General features: G+C 36.8%; 1 protein-coding gene across 3 annotated transcripts in view; it reads right to left on the bottom strand.

Moving 5' to 3' along the window:
* LOC129721038 (serine/threonine-protein kinase MARK2-like) overlaps positions 1 to 21327 on the bottom strand; it is a 221366-nt gene that overhangs the window by 140884 nt on the left and 59155 nt on the right. For 2 of the 3 annotated variants that reach the window (XM_055673119.1, XM_055673118.1), the window contains exon 3: positions 16273 to 17382. In XM_055673119.1, the coding sequence (XP_055529094.1) occupies positions 16273 to 16446 (174 nt within the window). In that variant the 5' untranslated portion in view covers positions 16447 to 17382. The remainder of the gene's footprint in view (positions 1 to 16272; positions 17383 to 21327) is intronic. The other variant, XM_055673120.1, reaches the window with a different exon arrangement.

The raw sequence follows: 21327 nt of genomic DNA, 5'->3' as shown, positions 1-21327 counted from the left end.
GGTTTTCTATACGCCAGCCCTTGACAACTTTTCTCTAATCCTTGTCATTACTGACGTCGATGAGACGCATGTGATTTCAGAACTTGTTAACAAGTAATATATACGGTTATGGGTATTTCCGAAATCAGGATGACCTGAAATCGACCCTAGACGTCGTTTTGAAATCCAAGGTGGCAACTTCCGGTTCATGAAAATCAGCCAAAAATGGCCAAATACCACCCAATATGAGTATTTTCGGAGCAGGGATGACATTCATAGGCCGTAAATCGACCACAGTTGCCATTTTGAATCTATTCAGGACCACCACATAACATCCGAAGAGTTATGTTATTAGTGAAGCCCCAGTAGAATCTTTTCGCGAAGGACCATTTTGGGGGCACGTAAGGGTGTTTTATTGTCAAACACATAACGGTTACGATAAAATTTTGTTTTTGTAGGATCTCAATTATTTATTTTTCTCAATATTTTTAAATGGAAAGTCAGACATCTTTCTCAAATTCATTCTTTGACGACTTTTTTCTCTTGTCATTATTCAGATATATCGATTTACAAAAAAAAACTTCAGTCCTCTTTGAATGTGAGTCTAGATAATTTTTAAAAAAATAGCACTAAAAAATAGGATGCCAACCAAAATGGTAATTTTAAGAAACCATGTCCGAAAAAACACCTAGTGTAAAATCGAAACCCAAGAAAATTTTTTGGTGTCAGATAGCTTATAAATGCATGAAACGTCGAGATCTGGTATTATCTGAAAATAATCATGATTTTTATGATTTTTTGGATTTCTCAAGGTCTAACTTCGTTTTGCGCCACCCCGTTTTGAATCCAACTGACCTGAAGTTTCGCACAGGGTGTTTTTCGGGCAGGTAAACATTTTGTATAGGGTTTTTTTCCTAAATTTTTTGATTACTTTTTTCTCATACAAGTGATTGGCACCCTACTACACACCCACCATATTTCATAGAACTCTGAAAGGGTGCTGCTAGCCCAGCAGTGAAATCGTCAATATATATTTTTTTCTTTTGATGCCAAATGTTTTTGTAATGCATGAAACAGCGAGATCTAGTGTTATTTGAAATTTTTTTTTTTGAATAACAAATCGACTTTCTGGGACTTCAATTTTTTTGAGTTGGGGCCAATGGAACATATGGGAAAAAAATGCAGTAGGGCTCAAAAGTTTCGTCTTCTCGAAAAATGTCCATATACAAAATTTCAGCTCAATTGGACATAAGAAAGTAGTCTCAAAGCGGTCAAAGTTTTACTTTTTTGACGGATGAGACAAAGCACGAACAGCACAGTAGTTCATAGAATTGCCGATATAAAAAAAATTGACATAAAAAATCGATCAAAAAAAAAAGTCGAAGTCCGGCTGAGCTGAATTTTGCATGGGGACTTTTTTCGAGAAGACGAAACTTTTGAGCCCTACTGCTAAACGATATTCGAAGGTTCAATCGAGTTGCATGGAATTAGGGTTTGCAATTTTGGGAACGATTTCCCGGGAAATATCTTTTCCCGAGATTCCCGGATCCCGAGAACAGAAATATTGCTTTCCGGGATTCCCGAGTTCCTCGAAAAATTTCGTGAGACTTCCAATTCAAAGTTCCCTCGGCTATAGTGCAATAAAAGTAGATATTCTATCAAAACGCGAAGTCGTCAAACTCTATACCAGCACTAAAGCATTAGACGAAGCTTCAAATGACGGTCAAAATTTGTTTGCCGTGTAATATCGAATTTTTTGCTTCAAATATTTGTCAAAAGTATTTGCTGTCTTATTCAGTGAACGAAAAATTAGGAAACGTTTTTTGTTACTTAGACACTATTGAGCGAATAGTTGTTTAAATTTTTTTGGTCATTGAAAAAAATTGAAACCCGTAAATTAATGTGACCTTAATTAAATAATGTAATGAAACTCAAAGTTGGTGTAACTTGAGTCGTGGCCGCGATTTCAACGTAAAAATTATCTTTTCAGGTTAATTACGTAAGTATTCAAATACTTCAAAACTGACTTATTCTGAGTCGTGTTGAACTGATTATTTTGTATTATATCGTTTCTATCCAGAATGTTTATGTCTTCCACAAAAAACTCTACCAGCCCCAAAAGGGTTTGAAATAATGTTCTGTCCATGAGACTAAATTGGCTACGCAGATTTTTTTATATATTCGTATCGCATAATGGCATAGCAAATATATTCGATAAAAAATGAGCCGAGAGGCTTTGCTACAATTTAAGCAAACAGAGTTTCGAGCGAATATTTGTTATTGAGTTATAGTATAGCTTATTTTTTAGCACGAACAAATATGTTGCCTAAAAAGTTCGTACCAAAAATATCAAATAGTTGTCTGAACAAATGCCTGCATAACAAACTGGAAGAATTGGACACTCCAGTTACTAATAAAATGTAGCAATAGCTGGAATAGGTGATTTGAAAGTATTCTAGGAGTCAAATACCAGTGGTGATTCAGCGAGATAAAGCGAAATTTGATGATGATAATGTTAACCCAAATAAGTTTTGTTTTTTCTTTAATTCGTTTTTCATGCAAATTGAAAATGAAATTATAAAAAAATTTTTTGTTACCTTTTATTCATAAGTTTTATTTTGAATCAAATTTTTGCTAAATTGTTTTCTTCATTCCACGTTCCCGGGAATTCCAGGGGAATGAAATGTTTCATTCCCGTTTCCCGGGGAATTAATTCCCGGGAATATTGCAAACCCTACTTGAAATGAGCTGGACCGTGGGATGAAGAGATGCGACCTCAACACCTTAAATATTTGTGGTAGTGCTTGCAAAATACTTGAGGAAGCATCGCAGAAGAATTGCTTGAATTCACGAGATAAAGTGAATAGAAAATATTCAAAATTTCATGCACACTAGAATCTTGTTATAAAGGAATCCTGAACTAAACTATTAGCCAGCCAGATACCCGTGATCTTCAGAACATCTTTCCCGAAGACCGCAGGTTTCCAAGTGGTTAGATTCAAGAGATAAAATAATTTCAAAATACTTAAAACTTCTTGCAAACTAGCTGCTGGATTCCATATCAATCTGTACACCAACTAGAAGCGGTTGTCCTCCTAAACAACTTTGCTGAAATCTACAACTGGATTCACGACATAAATTATACTCAAAAAGCCTCAACCTGCCAAGCACTGTAAGGAAAAAAGTGACCAGAGGATTTAAAAAAAAAAATCTATGCAAAAAATTCATCTGCCCGAAAAACACCCTATGCAAAATTTCAACTCAACCGGACTTCAAATGGGGTGGCGCAAAGCGATGGATTGTTTGACTGTTTTGAAATCTGAAAAGGAGGTTCATGTTTTACACAATTCTTGCACCCAAGGATGGAAAAAATCGTGTCACATAACAATCATTCGGGTATCATTTTTGAACTTGCTATTCATAAGCTTTCAATCCCAGTAAACCATCGTCATTAAAAGTTACACATTCTCACGCATGCAAGAGACAACTTATAGCATAGAAATATATGGTAGCTTTCTTTGAAGATTTTGTTTCAGTATTGCCTGCCTACGGTGGAGCGAGCAACATATAGCGAGTGTTTCACGAAAGAATCGTGAACGATTGCATTCAAGCGATCGCAGTGATTCTTTCAAATGTTGGTTGCTTGCAGGCGTAATTCGGCTACTCCACATCGTGCTTTCACCGTGATATACCGCGATGATTCTTAGTGAGTTCAAATATCACATGCTAATGCACCATGGTACCATTCCCGTAAGCATTGATGATACCTACTTGCTCTGGTAAGCAAACAGTTGAAAGCACTCTAACGTTCATTTGGATTCATAATTTTGTATCACTGGCGATAATATCTTAAAGATTCTCGCGATAACGTTGAATGCAAGTGAACTTGGATACAATAAATACTATCGTGTTTGAATCATTCAGTCTCCTTCTATGGTATTCGGAACTCTTAGAAGCGAAAAACAATCAGCAGCGTTTCTATGGAAAACTTGTACGCGAGTGGAAACAATTGAACGATAACTGATGTATCAAAGAACACATTTGCACGAAATATTGCTAGTGAGTGAAAATTTCCATGCTTGCATGCACCATCCTATGTCGAATTAATGTATCACTTTGATGAAATATAATGCATTTGGTGCTATTTATTGTTTATATTGTAATACAAGTGATTTGGAGACACTAGCGATCAATTTCTAAAGATAGTTGCTAAATTTTCCGAATTCCGAGGGTTGGTTTAAAAAAAAAAAACAGAAGACACAAGATCACGACGTTTAAGGTATTTTTAAGCCATCTGACAAAATAAAAAAATTGAAAACCACAATTTCCCGTACCCTTGGGTGATTTTTCGTATTTCAACAAACACAAATTTCATTCGTTTTGCGCCACCCCATTTCAAGTCCAATTGAGCTGAAGTTTTGCACAGCGTATTTTTTCAAACAGGTGAACATTTTGCATAGAGTTTTTTTTTCAAATTTAAGATGACCATTTCGGCTGGCGTTGCAACTGAATTCTGAACCATACAGCACTCCTACCACGGGTGACGTCCTGAACAACTTTGCTGAAGGACACAACCCTCTAGGTTATCAGAATCACGAGATAAATTTACTTAAATCTGCTCACTAAGATGATGCTAACTTTTTTAAACAATTGCAATTCAAATTTGGTGTTGAAACTGTGACACAATTCCGAATTTATGGCAAGTAGTGCATATTGCAGAGATGAGAACAGAATACCTGATGTTTTTCATCCATATAAATATCACAAATTGTTTTTAAAATTGAAAATAACGATGTATCATAACAGAGCCTATTGTCGTAGAATATTATTGAGGTCATTGGTAGCTACGGTTTTTCGGTGATGAAACTTTGAGAATATTGAAGTGATAGTTTTTTTTTCCGTGAAAACACACAGTGTGCAGTTAAAAAACTGTCCTTTTCAGGACCACCACAAAAATTCGAAGTAGTTCAATAAGAAATTGCATGAAAATGTAAGATGGAGCATGCAATATTTATTTGTTAACCCATTTCCGGCAAAGAGAAATCAGTTTTTAATTCAAAAAGTTAATTTCAAACTCTGATTACTCATATGCACAATTGATACAAACTGTATTTCATATTAAAGATCAATCTGTTTTCTAACCATACTGAATAGTTTTATTGTGAAAATTTTTAAGTGGATTTGTCAAACTTAGATCAAAGTTTGAATGTCGCGTGATGCCATATGGCATCACCCGCCGGGAATGGGTTAAGCAAACTAAAGTAATAGTATGGCAAACAAGTCTATGACACGCTCTTTCCCATTATGTTCGAAAAATCGTAAAACTTTGCGTATTTTTAATTCAAAAATCGATTCACAACAAAGGTTTTGACTGCATGACTTCAGTACTTTTTTCATTTAGGTCGAGCTAACGACAGTACAAATTTTTAAAATCAAGTAGATATATTTATCGAACATAATTATAATTTTGATAGAAAACTATATTTTGGTTAAATTTAAATTAACAGGATTTCTAATTGAATTATGTATGTATCATTCTAAAAATGACATCAAATATCTCCTTTTTTAGGAAACTTTATCGAAATTTAAATTTGACTGGCAAAGTCAGCAACTCAGCAAGTGCCGCAATCAGACTTCCCGTGCACGCGTTTTTTTTTTAAGCGACGAGAGAAATCTTTCTCTCGCTCGTAGAATTTCCATGCATGTGTGACGAGACGAGACACGTCACATGCAATTTGCAGGTTGCTCTTTCGCTTCTCTTTCGGTTCGGATTGCGATGCGCAAGGCGATGTTTCATCGCACTACGAACTGAGCGAGACGCCCGTACTGTACATACTTGATACAGCTCGTGCGCTACAGCTCGTGAGACTTTCTCGTGTACACAGATTTCCTGTACACGCGCTGAAACGACGAGAGGTTTCTTTTCTTTTTTTTCTTCGGTAAGAGACTGCGGCGCACCACACGTTGTCTTATCGCTTTACGAACTGAGCGAGACGCCCGTACTGTACCTTAGTGAAACTGTATATTAGAGAAATGACGAAGCACTCACCGTTGAGGAAACTGTCAACATCAAAACGGGCGAGCTGTATAATTTTGCATTGCCGTTATCCGTTTTGATGTTGACAGTTGCCTTAACGGTGAGTGTCTCTGCGTCTCTCTGGTGTATAGGCTGCCTACCGTACCTACATACGATATATGCCGTCAGACCCTTCTGAAGGTGTATTAATCGGAAGAATTCATAAAACTATATTACTACGATCAGATTATCACGAACCTTCAGAACCTGATTTGCAATAGCTATACACTAAGGTCGCTTTTACGCGTTTTTTTACGTGGATTCCGGAATTTACGCGGTATTTTTTTTTTCTTGCGGATTTCGGTTCCTCTTCACTCGGATTGCAGAATTTACGCGGGTTTTTTTTACGCGGATTCCGGAAATTACGCGGTTTTTTACGCGGCATGTATCCCCCGCATAAAAAGCGACTTTAGTGTACTCAATTCGAAAATTCTATCCAACATCAACATGTACTAGAAAATATAAACAATTTCAATGGTTTTACTATTTTTAACTCCCGAAAAACTTATGTTGTAATTTCAAACCACATTTTTTATCCTTAGAACTACAAAACAGAGTTCGATCATAAGATAGTCAATGACATCTAAACCGACGAAAGGAACACTTCTGTTAACCAACGTAACACTCTGCATCCGGTGCATTTTCGTACCGTTAGCATAATAAGTATAGTAACAAAACGTTCTTATTTCATGTTAACAAAAGTCGGATGAATTAATCATAGAATTTTGAATTGATAAATGAATGAACTAGGTTATATCATTGATAATTCTAACGGTGTTTTGATGCATGCTGCTATAACACCGTAAATGAAAAAAACATAAAATCCCCTGCCTGTTTCCTTCTGCGCAAAATCAATTTCCTTCTCGCACCATTAGCACAAAGCAACATGCGAGGCAAGCTCGCGAGACGAGCTCACGAGAATTTGCACGCAAGCTGTCTCAAGTACGCGACGCCCATGCACCGCACTCGTTAAGTTGAGAGACGAGATATCTTCGTGTACGTCGCAATAAAAATTCCCATGCGACGAGACATGGCTCGTACGAATGGTAAGTTTTCTCGCTCGCACGCTGCACACAGCACGAAGCGACTGAATGAGAAACGAGACTAGTAGCGCAAAGCACACTGTCTCTTCTTTGTGCGAGCGAGATTTCAGGAAGTCTGGCCGCAATAATGAAATGTTATTATCAAATTGATGACATGACATGACAACGCAAAAATCAAATACACACTCTCTGGACACCCCTTAAGAATCGAAAAATACTTTGAGCACTTCTTATATCAAGTACCAACTATTATACGTTTCAATTCGTTTCGCTCTGAATATATTTTCAAAAGTCGACAGTCTAATTCCCTCTCAAACACCAAAGTGGCAAATGTAGCGAACTACAAATTTCAAGCGTTGAAAGGCAATTGGCTGCAAAAATTGGCTGTATCGTGCCAATCCAACAAAATTAAATTTCAGAACTAATGATCCACTTTGCATCCCTCGCTGCGCTTTCTGCTCCATCCTCAACTCAAAAGTAAGCTCGCAGCGAAACAATTACCGATGTTTGCTCTATTTAATCGTAATACGCACTACAACATTGTTCACATCAACAACTCTGCTGACTGACAGCTGCTGTACAGCCAAGAAGCAGCATCTCTCTTCATATCTCGAGTCGGCAGCCGGCCTTTGTGATAACACGAGCACTAGGCGATGAGTAACAATGACGATGGTGTTGTTACGTCATTCCGCGCCAAGATTGATGCGAACAGCACAGAGAATCGACAGAGAAGAAACAGAGGTCCAAATTACAAACTCGATGAGTTCATAAAGTTTTGCTTTGTTTTCCTTTATCCAATTAGGGACGGTGGGTGATAGCGAAAGCTTCTAGTTGGTTAGGGTCGCGTTTTTTTTCCTCAATTGGTATCGAGATTCTCTGGAGATAAGAAAACTGGAAGTTTTTGGACGCATGATGGCCGTGGGCGGGTTTAATTTGCTTTTGGCAGTAAGTTTGTACCAATAAAAGTCCATGTTGTTGTTTCAGGTTGATAAATTTAACTAAGCGGAAATGTTTTATTTACGCCGGTAATCAATTTTTCGTTTCCCTAGAAAAAAAGCCTCATATATTTTAACTAAGTTAAACTTCCATTCGTGGGATTGATCCTCTATAAACAATGTCATCGCAAAACTGTTTACCGTTATGTTGTTTACACACAAGTCTCGAAATTATGATGACTTAGTAATCAGTCTTCATTAAAACGATTCGAATCCATTATCGATGTATCTCTCAGTAGGGTCTGCTAGCATCGAATGAGCGATTTTCGGCATGAAATTTCAATTAAAGTTACAATACAACTTACACTTGCCCCCCTTCAACGAGATTCATCTCTCATTCAAACGACAGCACTAAATATTGAGTATTCATCACAGATGGCCATATTGCAGTTATGATGGAGAAAATTTTTCATCCTTACTACATTGGGCCAGTCAACAGTCTTTTCATCAACCGGCTCAAGGGTAGCAAGGCAGTACTCTCTCGTGAGTCGCAACACTCACACACACATATTGATTGATTCTATTCACGTTAGTTAGCTCATTGATTCGGATACGAAGCGAGCAAGCAAAGTCGCAAAAGCTGCTGCTGGAAAATGCTGCCATCGGAAGTAATGCAATCGACGTCGACGGTTTACTGGATCGTAACGAAGGGCGGACGCGAATCGCTAGAGCACAAGAGGGCGTTAGTTTCGGATTTCCTCGTTACCCCGGCTGTTCCAAGTGCACTACAAGGTTTTTGCTTTGGAGCGGAAAGATTGAAAAATAAAATAAAAAAAAAATCATTCGTCCTTGATGGGATTTGTCATTTGCCGGTAAGCTGCTTTCGTGGGCTTGATCCTCCTATCGAACGGGCAAAAAAGAGATTTATGTTACGGGGGCGGAAAAACTGTATAATAAATCGCGTTAATTGGAAGGACATAAAGGGTCAGAGAACAAGGACGACGACGGTTCTCTGCGTTGAATTTGCTTGAAATTTCTAAGTTCAAGTGTGCACAGACTCTGACTGCAGTAACGTGGTTCAATCTGCACGACCTTTGAAGCGAATTGGGTCATGTGAACCGAACGGATGGATAATGCTCACGGTGCAAGCGAGGGAAACATGCAAGTCTGACCAGTAAGCACCAGCAGCAGGTCGGTATAATAAATTCTATTTTTGATTGTATATATTATAAAACGTATTATACACGCAATAACCGGCAGAAAAGGATAAGGCCAGTAAATAACAAGCTGGAAACAGGTGTACAGGATTTGCTACATACACGAATGGGCAGTTTAATAGGATTGTTGGATTATTTATCAATCACTGCTCCGGAACGGTGGACGGTGATCACGTACGTGTGCTGAGTTTCAAACAACGACACAGATAAACTGAAACACAGCACATACGCTCTATCATCACGCTTTCGTTCGGGTTCTTGTGTAGCGCAAAAAACAGTTAATGTTTTCAAGAACAGATTTTTTTTTCGTTTTTTATACGCGTCCGTGGCGTTCGTTTCGCAAGGCCATGTTTTCGCGCATAAATGACATAGCACGAAATGCTGCTGTCACACAGAGCGTAAATGTTGAATTGTTTAATTTTAAAATCCTTGATGCAACGAGTAAAATGTGGAAATTAGCCTTTTTTCACTGTGCAGTTCCCCGGAAATAAACGAGTGCTACACCGTTGTTTGTGTGTTTTAAGCTGTAAGAACCAAATCGGAAGAACCCTTGATATATGATATGAAAATTCAGTGCCTATTAAATTCTGAGGAAATGCTAACACACCGAATTTGTGACAAAAGAAACAGTTTTATTGTACATCCATCAGATAAATTACATGCTCATTTAATGCTCTCGAACAATGTTTTTATCAGTTTTATATTTTATTTGTTTTTCTTTTGGCTTTGCTAGCAATGAATTCTTTCTTCATTCTTATAAATGAGAAAAGTTACAAAATAAAGAGAAGAGAAAGAGAATTTCTAACTATTATTTTCGTTCACGTAACATTTTTTATATAGAACAAACAGTAATCTTTAATGTATGTAGTAATATGGGTGTTACTGGAGAGCCTCGAGTAACTTAAGAAAAAGGTGTATTTTAATAAAAAAAAAACAAATTGTTCAAACTTTATTTTGAACTATCTCTAAACAGGATGCATTCAGGAAGTTACTTATTAAGAGCTTTATGCTTTGAAATTACCGCAAATATCATATTCAGGTTGGCGAAAAACCGTTCATAATTGAATTCCCTGATTTTCCCTGATATTTTTCAGCAATCAGCATAAAAAAGTGCAACGTAGATGAGCGCAATTTTGAATTATCCATCCAATTTCTTTGCTAACAAAGAATGAAATTATATTGAACGTACATTTCAATTAATCAATGCATGTTGCTGAAGAATGATAATCAAGTCACAAAAAGCGTATTTCCACAATAAACTGAAATTTGCCAAAACTAATTATAAAATATCTCAACAACGGATGCATTTTCAAAGTTAATCACTAAGAGCTTTACTGCCGTTCCAAGCATAGCTGTCCCAGCGTGCATAAGGTTTGTGTAGAACATGGGACTTCTATGATTGGAACGGCAGTTTATCATTTGAAATTATTTTTAGAATCATGTTGCATCATGGAAGTTTAGTTATTCAATTAATAATCGGAATTGTAGGAATTGAAAGTGAGAATTCATGTTACAAAATTAAACTTTTTTTGCCATAATAAAAAAATTTGTGTTTATTTTGTAATTTTCAGGACTTTTTAACAGTGTTTAGTAATAAGGCTGATACAAATTTCGAATTCTTTTTATGTCCAAGGTTATCAATGTTAGCAAAGGGGGTGGCAAAAAATAAATAACACCGAGACGAAAAAAAAGAAATATCTTTGATCAAAGTTTGTGTGCAAGTTATGACGTTTGTAACTTGCACTCAAATAAATGTTGAAAAATAACACTTTATTATTATTATTATTAGTATTTATTTCGCTTGCCTTTTGACGACACTCTCGCTGTCACTGGACTTGTTTGTGGCTAAATAAAGCATTTATGCTGTCGGAAAACCAATAAAATGAACAAAACGGTTTAAGCTGTTTTTTTCTTCCCCTTCCAATATTCAAGATTTTTGAAGGGGGGGGGGGGGGGTGACATAAAATGAAAATAAAATTTGTAACGGCCTAACTTCAAATTTCTCTAATAAATAACTCATTGTAAATTGAAATTTAGTGTTAATGTTTATAATTTATATGGGTAAAAACAAGATTTTTTATCAGGTTTCAACAATTCTGTACAACCAAAGATTTCTGAAACCGTTGAACCTAAAAGAGGTTTGAAAAAATTCGTCTCACATTTCATTCGATGACTTCCCGCGTGAAAAAAGCCCAAAAACCTTCGCATTCACTAGATTGGAGAAATTACTCAATGAGGATCCATGCCAAACGCAGACCCAGCTTATCTCGGTGTTAGAAGTTACTCGCCAAGCCATTTCCAAACGATGGCATGCTTTGGGAAAGATTCAAAAACAACGAATTTGGGTTCCCTATGATTTGAGACTACGGGACGTTGTATGGTGTTTTTCCGTAACCAGCGGCAAACAAGAAAGATTTCCCGCATTGCATCATAATAGGTGATGAAAAATGGATTCATTTCAGCAACCAGCCATGAGCCATGAGGACTGCCCGGTCATAGTTCTACGTAGTCGCTCGGCCAGATATACACGCTGTGAAGGTTATTCTGTATATTTGGTGGGACCTGGCCGGTGTTATTTCTAGATAAACATTTCAAAAGGTCCTATCTGCTTTTATCGTTTTTCCGGAGCGTCTTTTTATTTTGATAATGGTTCAGCTTTAGTAACTCTCCCAAGCGTGGTTTTTGTTCAGAAGGCTAGAGTTATCCCTCCGCTATCAACTTGTGCAAATAAAGTGCCGTAAAAGGTGTTTAATAGGTTGTGGTGATTGAATGAAAGTGATCGATCAAAAAATCGATCAAAGCAGATAGGACCTTTGGAAATGTTTCTCTAGATTTATTATGAGCTGTTGAAACCGAATGATCGCTGAGGAACGGTATCGATTTCAAGTAATGCGATTAAGCCGAGCACTACGCAAGAATGTGGTCAGAATACGAGCAGAGGCATGAAAAAGTGATTCTACTGCATGACAACGCTCGGTCTCATACTGTCAAAGTAGTTGACATAGGAACGCTTGAATGGGAAATCATCCCAAATTATCCATATATTGCGCCCTCCGATTATTATTTGTTTAGTTCGATGGCACATGGATTAGATGATCAACAGTTCTGCTTACATGAAGACATCGAAAAATGGCTTGATTGGATAGCCAGAAAGATGAGTCAAAGTCGAAGCTGGTGATTAGCTATATTTTAAATACTTTATAGGTTAATTTTTTTCAAAATAAACAAGTAAAAACAGTGAGAACTCAGCTGCGCATTTAATAGAATACGTTGAATTCATTTAATTCGTTGTATTTAAACAATTATTAGTACATGAAGTTCGCAGAACTCATAGAACACGTGTATTTCATAGGACTCACAATTCGCAATTTTGAGAATTCATAGAATTACTATGTTTCATTACATTATTATATTATATGAATATAGACCTTATAGAGTTCGAGAACTTATACAACAAATGTATAAAGTCATATAATTCATTAAACTCCTGAAATTTACAAAGAACTCGCATTAATTCCTAAAATGAAAAGATTTTTTTATGATAACAGAACTCATCAAAAAACATTCTCCCCCCTAACATGGCACACTGTTTTTGAAGCTGCAAAAACGTGATTGAAATTATTTTGACTAAAAAAATTGATTTTAGAGCTGTTGTGTCTTCAGCAAAGTTTTTTTATTAATTACGCTCAATTTTAAGCAAGAAACAATTTCGTGTTTATTCCTCATTTTTGAATATGAAAATCCGCTTTTTTTCGGCAATGTTGAGGTACATTTTAGAATAAACAACTTTGCCGAAAACACCATATTTTTATCTGCCTATTCAAATCTATTTCTGTGGAGTTTTCTGCAGAATGCTCCCTATATTCAATTTTTTCGATATAACTTTTTGATTTTTTTAATGTTCCACAATGTGCTGAAACACATAATTTCCCCGAAAAAAAGTAATAATTTCCTATATTTATTTAGTTATTGAGGATTTTTATTAAAATATTGCACTAATTGACTAACAGATATCTACAAAAAAACCGTAAATATTCGTAGACAAAACGATTTCTATATCAAAGTATAATTCAAATATCATTTACTCCAGATATAGGCATTTGTTTGTGGTTTGTGGAACATGTGTAGATATCTGTTAGTAAATTTGTGCATTATTTCAATAACATTCTGCAATAACTTAAGAAATATATAAGATTATAATAAACTCTTTCCGGTAAAAGTGTATATTTTGTTATATTTCACAATGGCATAACAGTAGAAAATCATTATGAAAAGTTATGTTTTGAAAATTGATTCCAAGGGGCGATAAAAAACTCCACGAAATTCCATTTTAGTAGGCAGATAAAAGTATGATGTCATCGGCACAGTTGTTTATTTTATGGGCCACAACTTTGCTATAGAATAAAGTGGATTTTATATGCAAAATTGAGAGATGTAAAACTCGTTCCTCACTTTTAGGGGGTCTAATAAAAAAATTGTAACTTCTATGAAATAAAAAAAAAAAAAAATAGACTTAGCTACGCATTTAATACAATTCGCGTATTTATTAAATTCGCGGATCTAATAGAATTCAGAACAATTATTAGTACATGGAATTCACAGAGCTCATAGAACACGTGTATTTCATAAAACTCAGAATTCACAATTCTAAGAATTTTTAGAATAACCATGATTCATGAAATTATATGAATATAGAACTAATAGAATTCAGCGAACTCATGAATTTATAAAATTCATTCGTAGTTCACAGAATTCAAAGAGTTCGCATTAATTCCCAAAATTCAAACATTTCGAAAAATTAACAGAACAGAAGGTATGTATTAATGAAAGAATTTTGCTAAAGACACTGCGGCTCTAAAATCAATTTTTCGGATCAGACTAATTTCGATCACGTTTTTGCAGCTTTGTAAAAAATGTGCAGATTTCAATCAAAATCTTTAGTAACTAAAGGTATACAAGAAATAAAAATACACTTTCTTGTGATAAAGTTTGGTATTTTGTTATAGCAAGCAACATCGTAGCACATTGGAAAATTGTAGAAAATCACAATGAAGTTGTTGAAAAAATATATTGTAGGATAATTCCCCAAAAGTTCATTCTAATAGGCAGATAGAGGTATGGTTCGGCAACGTTGTCTATTTTAAAATTTACCATACTTTGCAGAACAAAGTGGATTTTTATATGCAAACATGAAAAAAAACTAAAATTCCTTTTTTTACTTTTATGTGGATTAATCACAAAATTGTATCTTCTATAAAATGAGGTATAATCATTTTGAAAACTTTGACACTACAGCTCTAACTTTTTTTTCGGTCAAAACAATTTCGATCAAGTTTTTGTAGCTTTGGAAACAGTGTATGAGGCTCGAACCATTTTTCGCAGGATGTTTGTGTTCATCGGATTTTCATGTGTTAACATAAAAATCGATGCTGACAAACTCTAACGGGTGACAAATAGAGTTCTGGAGTTTTTTGCACTCTTACTCCACAACAAAACCGCTCATAGAGAAGTAAGAGTATGTATGTGTAAGCTCCTGATCTATTGTATATACCAGTATTTCTTTGTTTTGTTTATGCATGATCAAAATTTGCATGATCAAAATTGATTGTTCATGCATGATCAAAATCAAAAGGTTCATTCGAAAAGGCCGTACATCGCTCTTGTTCTGGCATCATGGAAAAGCTTCGTCGGAAAGCCGATTATGGACATTTCTCGAATGTTCAATAATATTTTATGTTAATAATGAATGTATCTTCGTAAAATATAAATCAGTGTTTTTTTGGATACATCTACTTTTTTTCACAACAGTACTAAAATTGCAGAATTTTTGTTGTCACCCGTTAGATTAGAATATATGACACCAATATGTAGTTCTAGTGAATGGGGGACAATGTTAACATTTGTTTATTCGATTACATGAAGTAGAGTTAAAAAGTGGCGAGAGTAAGAGCCCCCATAGTGGAGGTCAATCAATTGAAAAACGCTTCAGTAGATATTTTGTGGTCGGATCAAGAAACAACAAAGAAGTGGCAATTATCAAATACTTGAAATTGTGATTCGAATTACATTTGTCCCCGAATCGTTTTAAGGGAACAACCACAGCTAAAAAAAGAAATAAAACAAATCGGAAAGACAAAAAAAAATGGCAAAAGAGAGACAGACTATTCGGCTAGAAATAACTATGATCATCGCTGTAAGTTATAATTAACATGAATCGGTTGTTAGAAAGCGAATTGTGTTTACCGTACATAGTAACCTGGATCAATAATCATAGTTGTTTGTAGCATATTTCTTACCACTTAGCTGCCATGAGATGACAAAGTGACGTAAGTGCCATTTTTTTCGAAAATGGACCAATGTGCCAATTTGTTCATTATGCGAAGACCTATCTTTTGGTATCTTCCTTTTCGTTGTTACTTGAAAAACTTATCACTTGGATCTACGTCACAATGTCATCTCACGCCAGTTAGGTCATCTTTCAAGGTTTGTAATACAGTAAACACTTCACGGAGAATTACGTTTTAAACCATGTTAAAAATTGCCTCAATTCGTCGTGAAATGTGAGAAGAAATTAAGATTTTTTCTTTTCCGTGGTTCCTAAAACAAACATAGTATTACTAAACATTTTTGTAATACGTTTTTAAATAACGATAAATACACAAATTTTAAAAATAGCACAATTATTCAGCATTGGGATCCGATATGATGTTGCTTTGAGCATATTGGAGAGAACGATAATTTTTTTTGCAGTAGTCGTCGCGAATCGAAACCCAACATTAATAAACAACAAATACATATTCAGCATTGATGAAACTTAGAGTCGGTCAAAAACAACAATCGTAAAGCTTGACAACGATAACCCAGCACCCGCACACCAGAGAACGGCGCTTGTGAGCGCAGTACTGAATACAAACAACACACGTAGATCACGATTTAACGCCACCCCATGGATCCAAATCACCGATGGAACAGATCTTACTTTCATTGAGTGTTCAAAAGATGTTGCTAAACGCAGCACTTACCTTGCTAGAGGACGAGCGGTTCTTGACGGCGGCGGCGGCCGTGGCGTGCGAGTGCGATTTGACGGACGACTCGGTCTGGGTAGCGCCCTGAACCGGTGGGGCGGCATTCGTGACATGGTCGGCCGGCAGCGACTCCGGTACCGTTTGCAGGGTAGTTCTCATCGTGGCCGACATGCTGCTGCTGACGGCTGTGCTGGCGCTCACTGTGGCTGACACGGCAGCTATCTTGACGTCCGTCAGTTTGGCCTGTTGTTGTGCCACGCAACGCTTGACACACTACCGGATGCTATAGATCGAGTTGTAGGAAAAAAGATAATCGCTGTACTGTAAATCGCTCCTAAATGGGGCTCGCTTGATTTCGCAACTCGGAACTATCCGTTCAGTGAGGAGCTTTACTTTTTGATTATACAACAAACGATAACAACAGATGCCCACATACCCAGCTGCCCCGCGAATTTGGGCCAATTGCCAGACAGAAACAGATTTGAATCACTCTTGAATGCGCGCTCGGAGCAGTTTTCCGGTTAATCACATACACACAAAATGCGCACTTTTCGCTTTTCACTTGCTTTCCTTCTTTTTATTTTTGGGGTCAGACGAACGTTTGAAACCGGCGGAACCGCGAATGATTCTCCGGCCAAAGCGCGAAACCGCATACACTAACACAGGCTCTGAACTTCCAACAGCAGAGATGGCTACCTTAGTTTCAAGTTTCCGTCTTCCGCTGTACAACGAATTCTCTTCGAAGAGCCTCTACACGCACACAAGCCGATAAAACACGCACTTGGCTGGCAGTCAAGTTTCGGTTGATTCACTGACTGGAAGTTGCATATCCGTTGAAACACCGTGTGAGGAGTTTCGGTTTTAATCTTTCCCGGAAGTGGAGGAGCAGTTCGCATTTAGTTGTAATAGCCGAAGGTTTGTTGCTGTGGCACTACCGCAATAATGTAATTGCGGTGACGATAACGCTGGTAAGAATAACGTCATTAGCGACATTGACTGTGTAATCGAACGCCGGAAGTACCCATTCCGAGTGTGGATATGGTCGATGCCAATTCGGGAACTGGCGAAAGTTGAACGCTGTGGTTTTCTAGAAGGTCTAACGGAATTCTGCAATGGAGGAAATAGAGAAAAAGAAAGTTAGTGGGTGGCTTAGATTTGTGGTTTGTTTTAAGCTATGATTGAAGACTAATACACAAAATGGATATTCGCAGCAGGCTGTAAATCAGACAGAGAGTTTCACACACAATACGTTTTACTTTCAGCACGTCAATTTGGCCCAAGGAAATTTGAAAACTGTTAACAATATAACGGAGACGAATGAATTTAAAGATTTGAAGTACCCGTTAACAAATAAAAAGCAGTACTAGTTAACTATATACAGTGTGCAGCACTTCTCTTATCATATCAAATAGTTCTTATGTCGGTAAACATAATATTCTCATAATTTGAACTGTCGTCGATCAATCGTTAAGCTACTGGTGAATTATCCAGTTCATTCGAATAAAAGATAACTAAAACGCAGAGAAATATTTTTGAAAGTAGACCCAAGATTAGATCCTCATATGTAACTGTAATAAATTTAAAATTGTGCTAAGTTTCATAACATTTCATTTATTTCCCCTTAAGATCGAAAGCACACATTCACATTCACACATTCACAGATTAACCTGAAACTGTCGGCGTCTGCACGCGTTTTTCTAGTTGCCAATCGCCTCCCCCTCCTGTTTCATCGTTCCAATCATGGCAGCTTTCCTGTCCTGACCGGAAGAAGATCTCCTGAAACACTATGCAGCAGCATACCGTTGAAGATGCGCAATTAGTAGCACTGTTTCCGCATAGCAGCAGCAACAGCAGCAGCTCGAAACAGTCGTAGCTATTAATAGTGCGCCTCCGAACCGTGTCCGGAGGACTGCTCTTTTGGCCTGTTACGTGCACGAGAGCGAGAAAGAGAGAATGAACGAGGAGTTTGCTGTGACGAACTGTTTCACTGGAAATTATTGATTTTCCATTTTTCCCACATTCGATTGGATAACGCTGGGTGACATCAACAATAACAACAACAGCAAGCCAAGGCGATAATGGTTCGAAGCGCAAACAGTGCGCCCTGGCTGTGGCAGGATACTGTTGGGATTGGCATTCCGCACAACAGGGTCATGGTTGAAGGAAACTTTAGCTGGAACAGGATGTACCGGATATTTTAATCGTCCTCTTCATCAAGGACAAGGCGTCGGAGGCGTTGCCAGCAGTAATGTTTGCACCGTGCTTGCAAGGACTGCCTCGGAGGGTTGGGTGGGGCTGCGCTCAACAAGAGAGCCTAGCTAGTTCTTCCTGCTAGAATTGCGATAAGCGCAGGCTGATTATGACATCCGTTCAACTGGCACTGCCAGAGCGTAAGTATTTAGTCGTTTTGGCACTTCTTTTCGATCAACACTTGGCGGTACAACTAAGCGGTGTTGAGTTTCTAGCCATAACAGAGTTATGGAATGCTGCCTGGAGGTCGTTCGATGTTGCAGACTGCAGGAATTGTATTGTTGGTGATTAATTTCCCTTTCCTCTGATAATGACGGGGCGCATTCGTGGAGCCAGTGTTCCAAATATAGGCTGCCAAGGTAGTAAATATGAAATACGCTAAATGAACTTTTTGAAATTGAAAATTATGTTAAATTATTTTACCATTCACAAGCAATGGATTAAGTAAAAAAATGGTTCAGAAATTCTATGCTGCAATAGACATAAATGATTCTCAGATGAAATATTTATGCATTAACCTCCAGAATTGAGTGCGTGATAGAGGTACAATTGCTTGCACATTTGCGTTAGCAAAACTCTATTCACCTTTTTTACGGATTGCTTGTTTGGCGGGAGTTTTTTTTTATTTTGTTTATTGTCTCTATACGACAAAACTGGTCAACGATCGGTTTAGATTCGGATTGATTCGTTGATACATTCGATTGAGAAAAAATATAATATATACAGTTAATAGAGGAAGGTTAGTTTATTGATCAGTGGCGGATGAATTGTGGCCGAAAGAGTAACTGACAAAAAATGCGCAAAAACGTAAATTTGCAGTTCGTTTGATGTTAGCGATGACTTCACAACACGCGTTCTGTAAACATCAACAAAAAAGAACAGTATCGTTCCAGTGGTTTTCCTGATCAATTTCACCGTAAATTATGCGTAGGTTTGATTTTTTCAGCTTTTTTTTCAATATTGAGTGAGGCTTCTGCTCAATAATAGGGAACAATGCTTACCAATTATTTTGCCTGTATCAATTGACTTGTTTGATAGTTTAAAACAATAAGTCCGGCAGGGGTGGCTCTAGGCCTCTTGAACGAATTTTCAATTGCCTGCCCTATAGAAATAGAATATAACTGATAGAAAGAAACACGCTTCACTTTGAAAAACTCTTTTCATATGATTTTTCCAGTCTACACCAGTAACGTTGAGCTTTATTTCTCAAGTCATTCTCAATTCATTCTCAATTCTGACGAAAAAGTTTTCAAAATCAGATGAACGCAAATCTGCAATCCCAGTGAAGAAAGTGTTCGATCGGATATGAAACTAAAGTTACCGCATTGGCCTTTTAAGCTAAAAAACTATTTTGGCTCTAAAGAGCCGTTGATAAAGAATCGTGTCTCCGTTAAAAAGAAATTCCTGATTGTTTTCCAGTTTTCCCTGATTTCTCTGATCGAAAAACGAATTCGCTGGCATTCCTTGATTTTCCAGGTTTCCAGGTCGACACCCTTCAATATTATTTTATTTGGCTCACAATACAACAGTGACCTTAGTGGCGTTTTAAAGTGAGTTCCAAAGGCAATGTATAAATATCTGTTCAAAGCTGCCAAATATTTAATCGGTGGCAGACTCTCAAATAAAAAGTGCCCAAATAATAGGTACGCGTACGATATCTCTCTACTAAAGCTTTCTTTCGACTGACTATAAAATTTAGGGAAATAAATATGAGTTCACAGAATCAAATTTAAACAGTTAGTTGCTGTTCTTTCACCATTCAACATCCACTTTCCGTTTAAAATATTTTATATTGCATTTATCACTGAGACTATTGGCCTCAAAATGTATTCATACATAAAAATTTTTTTTTTTTTGTGTTTTGGTCTATTTTTTGATGGTTTGATTTTAATTTTTTCTATTCTATAAAATAGAATGTGTTTAGATTAATTAACAAAGATTTTATTTAAAATAAAAAGTTATTAGGTGTGAAAATTGAGAACCGCCGTTTTCATCACAACGGAAATACCTTATCATGAACTTGAGGTATTAGCCAACAACTACAAATCATCACACTTGTTAATTATTGATTGGCCCTTTTTGTTTTGTAGCTTGAAAGACTGCATTATGGTGAAGACTGCATAAGTAAAAGAACTTTTCGTGAGTGGTTTCAATGCAACAAAAACGGCGATTTCAATTATAGACAGCGAAGGACGCAAAATTGGTGGTGAAACCATCATAGAAGCGCTATATCTATAAGACGCAAAAAAGTGTTTCTTTTGCACGACAACGCTCGGCCACCAGAGGTTATAATCGAATGAAGCGATGTCAGTAGAATCTTACTCCTAACATCGCTCCATCCGATTACAATCTCTGCTGATTAATTAAGCATGGCCTGGATGACCAACATTTTGTTTCTTTTCGAAGTGCTGTAATTTCGACACGGTATTCGTATTCCGAAAGATAGGGAAAAAGTTTGTCTAGCGGTAGGCAATATTTTCAGGAATAGGCATGTTACTATTTTTTTACAATAAAGTCTCGAATTATAAAAAAAAACGGAAGCTTTTACTTTATACACTAAATAAAAACGTTAGTTTTTTTTTTCTGTGATTGTTTTTAGGCGATCTATTTGTTGTCTCTGTATACGTATTTGGTAACCTTTTTGATTTTGCCTACTTCGAGAACGACTTCTGATTGTCGTTTCTTATGACATTTTGATTTTGAGAATTCAGATGTTTCTAACAAAAATTTTTGTGTGTTTTCAGTAGTTTTTCAAAATCCGTGTTTGAATGATACTTTTAAAACCATTTTTGTTTTACTTCG

The sequence above is a fragment of the Wyeomyia smithii genome, chromosome 2 (genome assembly GCF_029784165.1).
Source record: "Wyeomyia smithii strain HCP4-BCI-WySm-NY-G18 chromosome 2, ASM2978416v1, whole genome shotgun sequence".
Lineage (NCBI taxonomy): Eukaryota > Metazoa > Arthropoda > Insecta > Diptera > Culicidae > Wyeomyia > Wyeomyia smithii.
Note: the sequence above shows the minus strand (reverse complement) of the source record. Positions and strands in the feature narration are given on the sequence as shown.